Source organism: Kryptolebias marmoratus, linkage group LG17 (genome assembly GCF_001649575.2).
Source record: "Kryptolebias marmoratus isolate JLee-2015 linkage group LG17, ASM164957v2, whole genome shotgun sequence".
Lineage (NCBI taxonomy): Eukaryota > Metazoa > Chordata > Actinopteri > Cyprinodontiformes > Rivulidae > Kryptolebias > Kryptolebias marmoratus.
This window is the reverse complement of record NC_051446.1, coordinates 15,351,070-15,363,206: the sequence shown is the minus strand read 5'-3', so window position 1 is coordinate 15,363,206 and position 12,137 is coordinate 15,351,070. Positions and strand designations below refer to the sequence as shown.

At 38.0% G+C, this 12,137-nt stretch overlaps 2 protein-coding genes across 5 annotated transcripts; one reads left to right on the top strand and one right to left on the bottom strand.

Moving 5' to 3' along the window:
• Window positions 1-633: 633 nt before the first annotated feature.
• On the bottom strand, window positions 634-2,784 carry vkorc1 (vitamin K epoxide reductase complex, subunit 1). The gene is made up of 3 exons (XM_017418580.3): window positions 2,502-2,784; window positions 2,029-2,138; window positions 634-1,884 (listed from the first exon to the last, which is right to left on the bottom strand). The coding sequence occupies exons 1-3, from the start codon at window positions 2,681-2,683 to the stop codon at window positions 1,673-1,675; spliced, it is 504 nt and encodes a 167-aa protein (XP_017274069.1). The 5' UTR covers window positions 2,684-2,784; the 3' UTR covers window positions 634-1,672.
• A 1,812-nt stretch (window positions 2,785-4,596) lies between these two features.
• Window positions 4,597-11,946, top strand: mapk7 (mitogen-activated protein kinase 7). 4 transcript variants are annotated; one of them, XM_017418594.3, is made up of 7 exons: window positions 4,597-4,683; window positions 6,660-6,929; window positions 7,052-7,217; window positions 7,388-8,907; window positions 8,988-10,084; window positions 10,215-10,345; window positions 11,629-11,946. In XM_017418594.3, exons 2-7 carry the CDS (start codon window positions 6,665-6,667, stop codon window positions 11,774-11,776), a joined length of 3,327 nt encoding a protein of 1,108 aa, XP_017274083.1. In that variant the 5' UTR covers window positions 4,597-4,683; window positions 6,660-6,664; the 3' UTR covers window positions 11,777-11,946. The 4 variants fall into 4 exon arrangements, with proteins under 4 accessions (XP_017274083.1, XP_017274085.1, XP_017274082.1 ...); XM_017418596.3 differs by lacking the exon at window positions 4,597-4,683 and adding an exon at window positions 5,136-5,433; XM_017418593.3 differs by lacking the exon at window positions 4,597-4,683 and adding an exon at window positions 5,136-5,437.
• Window positions 11,947-12,137: the final 191 nt, after the last annotated feature.

Below are 12,137 nucleotides of genomic sequence, written 5' to 3'. Positions count from 1 at the left end.
GCAAAATAGCAGTGATAGTATGATGAGGCCAAACATTCTTGCTGTCAACATAAATAATCAGACCTTAAATCAGCAACACCAGGATAATACAGTATAATCTACCATTCTGGGATCTCCTCAAAATATAGGAAGGTTTTTATTGGTCTTTGTCAAAACTGTGTTAAATCAACAACAAAGGAAAATTACATGAAATCCTATGTTTTTGAACCAGTTCTTAGTAGGAGTATTGTACATTTGTACAAATGATGCTCGATAAAAAAGATCAGACCAAAATGATCTAAACTAATCAGGAGCGTCTATTGATGGTAAAGTTTCAACTCGACTTACCAAATGTCACAGCACAGAATCACCATTAAAACTGATATCATAGAGACTTTAAGGAAAGTAACCTGCAACTTATCTGAACTTATCTGAATTTAAATTGGTTATAACCAAATATTACTTATTTGCTCAGTCCTAACAACTTTGATATACATTTTAATGTAATAATAATAACTAATTTTTTTAACTACATTATTTAATTTTAGTGTTTTGTTTTTTTTCCTAATCTTTACAATTTAGAATTTGTGGTTTTAAAAGTTTTATATGTAATGATTTTCATATCAGCCTCCGGTGTTTCTTCAGTCCTCCATGTTAAAGTCACTATTGTTTACAACTTAATTCCATTTTTAAAATCTTGCATGTTTAGTTTTTTAACTTGTTTGTTACTTTGTTTTTTTTTCTTGTGTGAAGCACTTTGTTCTATGAAAGACTCCTTATAAAGTTTACCTTGATGTTTTTATTCACGGTAATTGTTTCATTAATAACTTATTTAGACCAGGCATGAATCTACCTGCATCTCTCTTTACAAAGAATAATATCTTTTAAATTGATAAAACAAGGATGAAAAGTTTATTTTTTTAATGATAAATTATAGCTCAAATATAAAGTTGTGAGCTTCTGGGTATGATTTCTTATCATTAAAGCAGAGTGCTACTTTAGAAGGAGCATACAAATTTAAACTAAGGTTTCACAGGATTTGTTTTCACTCATTCAAAAACCAAAAACAAACAAACAACTGGTATTTCTAAGGATTAAAAAAAATCTAAACAAATTAAACATGTTAATTAAATTACAGAACGTGTCAAGTATTTAAAGGTTCATAAAATGATCGCTATAGTGAACGAAGGTAACTTTTCTAACAAAAAATAAAAAAACTTGAATTGTTCTTAATTGTTCAACCCTTTGCGTTCCTATTGTGCTTTCTACCGAGCTATTAAAAGGACATTTGTCTTCTTAAAACTGTAAATTGTTCTAAATCTAAGTTGTCATTTAGTTACATTTTTGCAGTGAATCTAATCAATTTTTAACATCCTCACTGTTTAAATAAAACTGAACTTATTTGGCTCCATCTGCTGGCAGAACTGGGTAATTGCACGAAGCGGCAAATTTTCTACCTTCACTTTTATGGTTTCTGATAAAATGCCAGAATAAAACCACATCAGACAACAAGTTGTGTTAAAAATGTGTAAAAAGCATCACAAATTTACAACAACACAAAATAACTGCTGCTCTTGATACTAATATCATCTGATTGATCTTCTGAGATGATGACTTTTCTTTAAAAATACTAAAAATTGTTACTAAAATCTTTGCTTTGCTGATTCAGACTGGTCCAGGTAAGTAGCATAGTTTATCCAGTTTTGTCCTTCATCCCTTCGATTGCTTTCCTTCGTTTCAGGTTGGTGTAGAGCAGCGCAAAATTGATAATGTACGTGGACACACACACCATGCAGAAATCCTCCAGGACAAATGCAAGGATAGATGCAAGATAAAGTGAGCCAGCAATGGACACCCAGGAGGAGAGGACCAAGGCCAGAGCTGCTTTTTTGTACAGAGTCAGTCCTGCAACAAAGATATGTGAAGTTCACTCCTTCGGTTTATGTAAAAACAGTTCTATATGACCTCAAATAGCTGAAAATGTGAACCAAACCATGATAAACAAAAGACTCCAGTCTAAAAACACAACAAGGACAATAACAGACTCACCGAGACCCATCTGCAGAGTGTAAAACACGATGCCGAGCAAACTGTTGGGTTGGTTCAGAGGACTATCTTGGGCCACGAAGAACTGGACCAAACCAAAACCACGACCCCATCTGCCAAAAAGAGAGCGAGGGAAAGTCATCATTCTGAAAACTATTGCTAAAAACGATTTATTACACCTGTAAAGTTAATAGTCATACAGATATGCCTTGTACTTACATAATAATAATAAAATAAGTGAAATATAATGGAAGCATCTACATTTTTTTGTGTGTGTAAAATAGCACTGATGTAAGGAATTTCTGATGGTATTTCAAACATTCAACACGTGGCAATGAAAGGGGGGTTGCAAATGCTATAAAACACGCAAACTTACAACGAAACCTTTGAGCCAGGCAGCTTTCTGTCAGTGGTGACCTGTAAAGTCTGTGGTTTCTGCTGGTTTGACTAAACAAAAAGGAGGGCTGAAGTCCTACCTGGAGGTAAAAACCTTGGAGCAGCTCACAGACTCCCCCAGGTCGCACATTGCCCTGTAAGCTGGGTCTCTTTCTCTGGAGAGTTCAACATGAAGGGCATAAACAGACAAAACCAAGCCGAGGAGACACAGAATGAGCCGCACTCTCCTCTCCCACCTCGGTACACCCTGATCCGCGGCCATGAGGGAAACCTCCAGACTGATTAGTAACTAATTCAGATGCACGAAAGGCTTAAATGTTTGTGCACGCAATACTCTCACCCCCTCACCAGTGTCCTCCCACTCGAGGCGACGTGTCACTCTTACTTCTGATTGGTCAGGTCCAGTTTACCTTCCTCTCATTGGACGGATTATTATCCAGATAGATGGGCGTTTTGTTCACTTTCAGCCTGTTTGGTCCAAAATCAACTAACTTTCACCAATAAGGCAGGGCAGGAAATGATTTGGTTTCAGGTAATTATGAAAAAACAAGTTTTAGATTAAAGACAAAGTAGGCATTGACACCCGACCATGTTAACAAACTGGGGAGCAAAATGGAAAATATATTTATGCAGCACTTTTCAAACGCAAAGTTATTTATTTGTATTCATTTGCTTTTTAAAAAATTACATTTTGAGTTAAAATTGAAAACAGCTGCTTTTATTTTGAAAGTCATCACAGGAAGCGTTAGCGTGCTATTTTGACGCAAACGACTGAAAGATGCTGTTCCCCTATTTGACCACTCGAGGGCGACAAAACACCGTTACGTTTGGGTCAATTAATTTAGACGAATCATCTTAAGATGTATATTATTGCCAAAAAAAAGGAGTGTCGGGGGGCTTATTTTCTGTCAAAGTAAACCCCGGAAGTGCAAACAATGTTTTTAGTTTAACAGTTTTGAAAGTATTAACATACAGCGTTACAGTCCAGTCAGGTTTTATTGCTTTCACGCGTCCGATTTTAAATGAACCTTTGCAGTTCTGTTAATGTCCACAGGAGGGCAGCATAGACACACTCACGAGTGAAAAGATGACTAACAACAGGAGAAGTATCTTTGCACGCTTTCTTCTTCGTCTTAATCTCACCGCTCACGACGTTTATTACAAGTGACAAAAAGGATTTTGCACAACGTGCTAATGAACAGGAGACAGGAGATTAAATCCTCATGGGAAACGTATTTATTTATTTATTTACTTTTAATCATCTATTGTGAAACGCAGTTCTACCCAGATGTAATGAAAATAAAATACCTGCTTAAAAAAGCAAACAAAACTAATTATTAATGTTTTTTACTACAATAAGTGTACATTTTTAGGTTAATCCCAAAATAGTCACGTTCATTTTGAAAGTCGTCACAGGAAGCGTTACCTATGCTATTTTTGACACAAGCGACTGAAAGGTGCCGTTCTCCTATTTGACCACTGGAGGGCGACAAAACACCGTTACGTTTGGGTCAATTAATTTAGGCGAATCATCTTAAGATGTCTAAAATTGCAAAAAAAATAGAGTGTGGGGGGCTTATTTTCGGTCAAAGTAAATCCCGGAAGCGCAAACAATGTTTTTAGTTTAACAGTCTTGAAAGTATTTACATACAACGTTACAGTCCAGCCAGTTTTTTTACCCCGACTTTAAATGAACCTTTGCAGTTCCGTTATTGTCCACAGGAGGGCAGCACAGACACACTCACGATTGAAAAGACAACTGTAACAACAAGAGAAATATCTTCCCACGCTTTCTTCTTCGTCTTAAACTTACAACTGACAATGTTTAATACTCACAAGTGACAGAAATAATTTTGCACAAAACACCGTTACGTTTGGTTCAATTAATTTATAATTTATTATAATGTAAAAGTGTTGTTGGCAGAACATTTAGAGAGGTGGAACTGACAAATTGCTAATGAACAGGAGGCAATAGCTTAAAAACCCATGAGAAATGTATTTATCTATTTACTTTTAACCAGCTATTGTAAAACGCAGTTCAACCCAGATAAAATAAAATAACTGCTTAAAAACAGCCAACAAAACGTAATTTATTTATGTTTTTTCTACGATAATTTAAAACAGTCACTTTTATTTTGAAGGACGACACGGGAAGTAGTAGTATAACTAATGATGCTTACATGTGAGTCTCACATAGGGACTTAACAAATTTATGAATATAGCTTTTTAATGCTGTGCATCACCAATAAAGGACCAGCTAAGGTAAGCCCTACATTGTATTTTCAAAATAACTTGTTTGGTAGAGGAAATCATTGGGAAGTTATTACTTTAAAGATTTTTTTATTTATGTTATCTTTTGTATACATTATGAATGTTATATAATTATCTGAATAAAAAAATTGTGATGTAACTAAGCCAGTATTGCTGATGAGAAACACACAAGTTTATTTTTTCCATTGTTTGTTTTTTTTTTTCTTTGTTTGTTTCTTGCCATTTAAATTACTATGTTATTAACTTTTGCAGTTTAGAGATTGTTTCTGGGTTGTTTCATACATATTCTTTTAATGCATAATTTAAGAGAGAGCAGGCCATTTTAGCCGGAATTTGTCAAATTGTGGAAAACAATGTCGCCAGCCAAAATAAATATATAAAACCACAGAGACCTCGCTGTTCACTGCAATGCCCCGCCCCTCGGTGCGTCTCGCCCTCCTATTGGGCGGTTTATCAACCTCCCCTCCTTTAATTGGTCGGTTATGTGGCACTCAAACTGAACACGGAACTGTTTGAGGAAGCGGCAGACAAAACAAGTGAATTACCGTGCTTGTTAGAGGCTAAAAATACAGATAAGAGAGTTGCGGTTTCTCTCATAAGTTGCAAGTATGTTATGTTGTTTGGAAACGTGTACTTGTATTGTAACAGTTTGTTATATAACCGAGAAAGTCATGGTTTAACGGTTCGTAGAAATCTAGAGCCTCAGGTAACGTGAGCTAGCCTACGCCCCTGCGTCAAGAAGTAGGTAAGGTTGCTTCCTGTTATGTAAATAAAATAGTTCTTCATTACTATTTATCACAAATAATATGTCTTAATCATCATCCAAACGTGGATTTGTTTCTAGGCTTTTCTTCTAAACACTATAAGCTTCAGGTTTTGTCCAGTTAATGTAAGCCAGGTCTTAAGTTAAAAAGTAATGCGTTGGTTTTGTTTTTATTCGCACATTTCTGATAATTCTTTACAGTAAGTAAATGCCTGATTTTCAGATCAGAAGAATAAATTGTTTGTTTTTGACCTCATATGAAGTTGTATTTAATCTGTTTAAGCTACAGTACTTTGAATTGCAATCATTTAGAAATAATTTGGCAAAAATAATACGAGTCTAAAAAAGAAACATATTACCTATTAGATATTATAAGTTGTTTTTTATACATATATGAAAAACACTTTCACTCAAGTGTTTTAAAATGGGCTGAAAATGAACTGATAACAAAAATCTCATAATTTGAGTCTGGAGAAGTCTGAAGTGTTGAAATGGAAACTGTAGAAATCTTGTTTATTGCTCTTTCTAAGTCTAAATTGATTTGTTTTAACCACAGTGTCAGCTGAGGCTGTCTGTGGTTTCATTTGAACAATGCATTGATCACAATTGCCAATTTTATATTCCTAAAAGATGCTGTGCACCTCTGTCAAACCTTTTGATTTTTTTTTTGTACAAAATATGTACATTAAGCTACGGTTATTTTAGAACTTAATTTATCATATAGCAGTAACATTTCATGTTTTTGTAATAGACTTTGGCAAATGAGTCTTTTGTTCATTTTCTAGTATAAAGTATGTTTCTCAATTTAAACAAATTAGGAAACTTTGCGTTCTTACAGACTTCTCTTTTTTGTCAAAACAATAGATGTTTTGAATTCACCTATCAAATGACATTATTACATATCCATAATTTCCATTTCCATCTGTGTTTAAACTTTCATTTATACACCAAATGCACATTTGCTTAAAAAATAACAATGTGCAGAACCAAATTTTTATCAGCCTTGCATTGAGGCTCATATTGATCAGAATAGTTGTATGCTGATTTCAAAACATGAACATGTCTCTGGTGAGATACTCAGGGAAAAACCTTCAAATGGACCAAATGTGAGTAGTTCATTACATTTGACAGACTAAATGTTTTATTTGCAGTAAAGAACCTATAAGGAAATACAATTTAATGACTCTAACATTTTTATTTACAGAAAAAATGTCCAATGAAGAGGGTGGGGAGGCTAAAAATGGGGCCTCTCCTGAAAAAATGGCCACTGATAAAAGCAGAGAAAACCAGAACCAGCATGAAGTCAAGGCAGCAGGCAGCACCGCAGACACCAGCATCGCAGCTAAAAATTTGGCCCTGCTTAAAGCGCACTCTCTAGATGTGAAGTTTGACGTTGGAGAGGAGTATGATATCATAGAAACCATTGGTACTGGGGCTTATGGTGTTGTTTCATCTGCCAGGAGAAGGGACAACGGTACGGCTGGTTCCTTAAAGAAATGGCAAAAATATTTACTCTCTTCAAAACAAGTCTTGATTGGTTAAATTCTTCTCAATCTCTCTTCCACACTCTTTTTTGTTTACACTTACACATCACAGGCCAGCAGGTGGCAATAAAGAAGATCTCCAACGCTTTTGAAGTGGTGACAAATGCCAAACGAACATTAAGAGAGCTGAAGATTCTCAAGCACTTCAAACATGACAACATTATTGCCATTAAAGACATCCTTCAGCCAAACCTTCCTCACTCTGCCTTTAAGTCCGTGTATGTATTTTTTTATTTTGATAGCTGTCTGGTGTCAAAGAACATCTGCACATCTCTGGAAGTTGATAAAAAAATCACTGATACTACACATTCACAAACAGAAGTTTTGTGCGGTTTAGCTGGCTGCTTGTGTACCTAACATATGTCCTCTCCACTTCCTGTGTGTACAGGTACGTAGTGTTGGACCTCATGGAGAGTGACCTGCACCAGATCATTCACTCTGCACAGACTCTGACCCCTGAGCACACGCGTTACTTTCTGTACCAGCTTCTTCGTGGCCTTAAGTACATGCACTCTGCCAACGTCATCCACCGCGACCTCAAACCCTCCAACCTGCTGGTGAATGAAAACTGTGAGCTGAAAATTGGTGACTTTGGTATGGCGAGGGGTCTTAGTTCACACCCTGAGGATACTTATTCCTTCATGACTGAGTATGTGGCCACCCGATGGTACCGTGCTCCTGAACTCCTGCTGTCTCTGAGTCATTATACCTTTGCCATCGACTTGTGGTCTGTGGGCTGCATCTTTGCTGAAATGTTGGGTCGTAAGCAGCTTTTTCCCGGGAAGCACTACGTCCACCAGCTCCAGCTTATTTTGAGCGTGCTCGGCACTCCTCCTGAGGGTTTGATCAGCTCTATTAGGGCTGACAGGGTGCGCTCCTATGTTCAGAGTCTTCCATCACGAACCCCTGTTCCTTTGGCTAAACTGTACCCACAAGCTGAGCCAGAGGCTTTAGACCTTCTGGAGGCCATGTTGCGCTTTGATCCTCGTGATCGCATCAGCGTGAGAGACACACTGGAGCATCCTTACCTGGCCAAGTACCATGACCAAGACGATGAGCCCAACTGTGTGCCAGCTTTTGACTTTGAGTTTGACAAGCTTCCGATGACTAAAGAACAAATTAAAGAGGCGATTTTGATGGAAATCCAGGACTTTCATAAAAAGAAACTGAATTCTCGTCAGAGACTCCAATTCAGGCCTTTGGCCAGAATTACCAGTGGAGCTGCATCACAAACCAGCAATCAGTGTAATGCTCAGCCTGAAACTGTGGACCTAACTGGACAAACAATGGTTTCAATGGCACAACACGAACAAACACAACAGTTACAGCAAATCAGAGAAGTGAAACCTCAACAGCAACAAGATCATCCACCAGCAGAAGTGAACCAAGCATTTGCAAATCAGATGAAAACCTTTAATAAGCCTGCAACACTTTTAGAAGTTGCCCCACTTCATGTGGCCCATAATTTGCCCCTCCTCAGTAAAAGTGAAGGTGGTCCAGTTGATGTGGACATGCCTAGTGCCAGTTCCGACAGTGGTCAGCCAGAGACAATAGATTTAACAACACCAGTGTGCAGCCAGGATGCTCCTTCAGAAACAATGAGAGATAGTGAGGCTCTTCAGGTGCCAAATACCCAGAACCAACACATGGCTCAGGATCCCACCTCCATTCCTGCAACACAAGCACAGACCATCACACCTCTTCCCAACACTGTGCCTTCACTGTCTCTGTCTGCAGCACAGGTCCAGTCTCTTTCTCAGTCCCTCTCACAGTCACTGTCCAAGAAAGCAAGGCCTCTTCCACGTGCACCAGAAGGAGCCAGAAAGGAAGGAGCCATTTCAGAAGATACTAAAGCTGCACTCAAAGCAGCCATACTGAAATCAACTCTCAGACACAAAGCCAGGACTGGTAAGTTCATTTATCTACTACACCTTCCTGACATGTTTTCCTGTAATTGGTCTTTATCTGGTTTTTGATATTTTTTGCAGATGGAGGTGCCTCTGTTCTGGGCATCGACACTGGCATAGCAGGAGGTGTCTCGTCCTCCACGTCTTCTGTTCCAGAGTCGCGCCGGCCTGTCACAGCACAGGAGCGTCAACGAGAAAGAGAGGAGAAAAGGAGGAAGAGGCAGGAACGAGCGAGAGAAAGGGAGAGGAAAATGAAAGAAAAGGAAAAAAGAGAAGGAAAACAAGGAGATTTGCTGGGCGGGGTTCTGCTGAGTGACAATGACAAAAGCCTGCTGCAGCGCTGGACAAAGATGATGGACAGCTGCAGTGAGAAATCTCACTTTTTTAATAACGATGGAGCAAATAATAATGACGTGAATGTGAACTTGCACCGAGGTGCAGTTGTTGGTGACAACGCTCCGAACATTAAGATGGATAAAGACGGGACAAAGATTCAGTCTCAAAAACAGGTAATCTCTCAAGTAAAACCAAACCAGCCGGAGTTGTTCCAGCCTCCAAGCACACAGCAGCTATCGTTATCTTTCTCCATGAACCAGAACAAGCCTCCAGCAGATATGGTTGTTGCTGTAAGTGGAGGGATAGATATAATGCCTGTCACTGGTGAATTTGTTAAAAACAACACACTCAAACATCACACTGAGAGCAGCATTCAAGGTGGATTCAGATGTGTGGGGAATTGGAGCGCCGCACAGCTGGAGACGAGGCCGGCACAACAGCCAAACATGGCATCACAGCCGCCACCGTCCTCGAGCTTTCCTCAGCCCCAACGTCAACCTCACAATCAAACCCAATACGACCCTAAACCTCAGTCACAGCTGCTCCCACTTGAGAGTTTTTTGTCCAAAGCTCCAGCACTGAGCTCCAGAGAGACAAACGGGAATGTGGACGTCAGAGGCCAAAATAACATCAACTCCTTGACTGCAGCTACAGGACCGATGGATAAGCTTTGTCCTACTGTAGAGGAAAAAACATCAACACAGAGGATAGATCATCTCTGTGGGACTTTAGGAGTTCCCTCTCAGCCACACCCCAGTTTAGGATTTACAGATACGGGTCAGCAGGGACCCTCCATTGCCCCTGACATCAATAAAGTAACACAGCAGCTCTCAAAGTCCCAGGTATGCATTTCTTATTCATCTTTTGTGTATGTGCATATAAACCTTAAAAGTAACATTCTTTTTCTTGTCTTAAACTGGCTTGAAGGACTCAATACAGTTAAACCAATGTTTTCCACTTTTCCTCTGTCAGGTAGAGGATATTTTACCTCCTGTGATCTCAGTCACCTCGAAGGGCAGCGGGGCTGGCTACGGAGTGGGCTTTGATCTGGATGATCTTCTCAACCAGTCACTTACAGACCTTCAACACTGTGACCAGGACAGGTGAGGTCTAATACAGCTTTTAATGGAGAAAGAAAACAAACAAACAGGTTTTTTTTGTTTTATGCATCCGTATCAATATATTCTATATTTCTCTGATAGCTATTCAATTTTTTTACAGCTATTTTGCAATATTTTAATAATAAATACTTAATTTTATTTCTCTAGTAAGTTATTATGCACTTCTTCTAAAACTGAATAAGATATTTAGTCAAAATATCTTGCTTGATTTTTTTTTTTTTTTTTTTGCAGCTTGAACATAGGTTGCTGCAGTTCCATGTCAAACACATTGAGCCTGCAAAGCTCAGCTATTAGCAGCAGTTTGATGTAAAATAAAGTGAATGCCTTTCAGAGACTTTTTAGGTCCAAATATTTGCTATTTTACTAGTGCTTAAAACACAGAGGGACATTATGATTAAAATCAAAAGTAACATCTGCTATTAATTCAGTTAATGAACTTGCAAAACAAAAATCATTAGTCTGCAGTTTTTGACTTGGTGGATAACATATCTTATTTTTAATCTGCAAACAGGCAATTTAAAAAAAAAAATCAAATTACTGTACTGTTTGAAAGACAGTTTGAAGATTTTTGCAACATTGAAGTGAGGTTTTGAAGACCCAAATCTTTTTTACACTTTGCTTCTGAGAAGCCACACTTTCTCGTAATCTTTAAAATAATTGTTTCCTGTCGCACTGTTTTTTTTTAGCACCTTAGCGTGGGTTAGTTGTGTGTTGACATTTGTTCATGCCTTGAGTTTAGGAGCTTTTTTTATGCCTGAGTGGTTCACATGTCAAGAGTTAAGTGGTTTCACAAACAAGTTCTTTGAAAGTAGTCAGGAGCTGGACAAAGATGTAGCCAAAGCTTATATAAAAACTCAAAGACCTTCAGAAAAACTAAATATTGACCAAGACCTCTTTAAAAGATGACAAAGTCTGGTTTCCTAAAAATGATTTAAAACAAAAGATGAGTTAAAACTTTTGGTGCAAACCAAATAACTTCCTCTCAGTTGAAGATTATAGTTGATTTGAGTTTTTCTACCTATTTAATAGTTGTTAATATTTTTGCGAAACACTGTTCTCACGCTCATTATAGTAAAACAGTAAATTTGAAAGCATATTTAGTGACCTTTGGTCAAGCACTAAAAGCTGTTAATTTTTTGCAGACTTTCGGTAAATGTTGCCAAATGAGGCTGAGTTTAATAGACTTTAGCTCACACATCACGCAGGAATTTCAGTGTTAAAGCTTTGTACTCTCATTCCGCCTGCATTTTTTGTCTCTCCTCCAGTTACGACTCAGCCCCCCTCTCGGCCTCCCTGTTATCTGATTGGAGCGAAGTCCACCGCATGACTCCAGCTGACCTGGAGTCACTGCAGCAGGAGCTGCAGCTCGGCTCTCCCATGATCCTCTCTGATACCATCCCCCCTGATGCTTGACTCACCCCTTCCTCAACAACTTTCATTCATCTTTTTTTTTTTTACGATCAAAAACCTGAGCAGAAATGTTAATATGAAAGCTATTTTTATAGGCACTACAAAGCAGTCTGTTTTTATTTAAAACCATTGTGCCATGCTGCAATTTGTTTTAATTAAACATTTTGTCATCACCTGTCTGCTTCTGATATTTAATGATATAGCAAGCCTAAAATCAGCCTTTTAAAGTTGATTTCATATTGAGAGAACCACAGAAAAAAAATATGCAAGCTTATCATTACACTCTGAAATGTTTGAATTATTTCAGTGAACTCAGATTAGTAGTTAAGGTTATAAAAAGGTTTTAAAGTAGTATTGGAAGAAA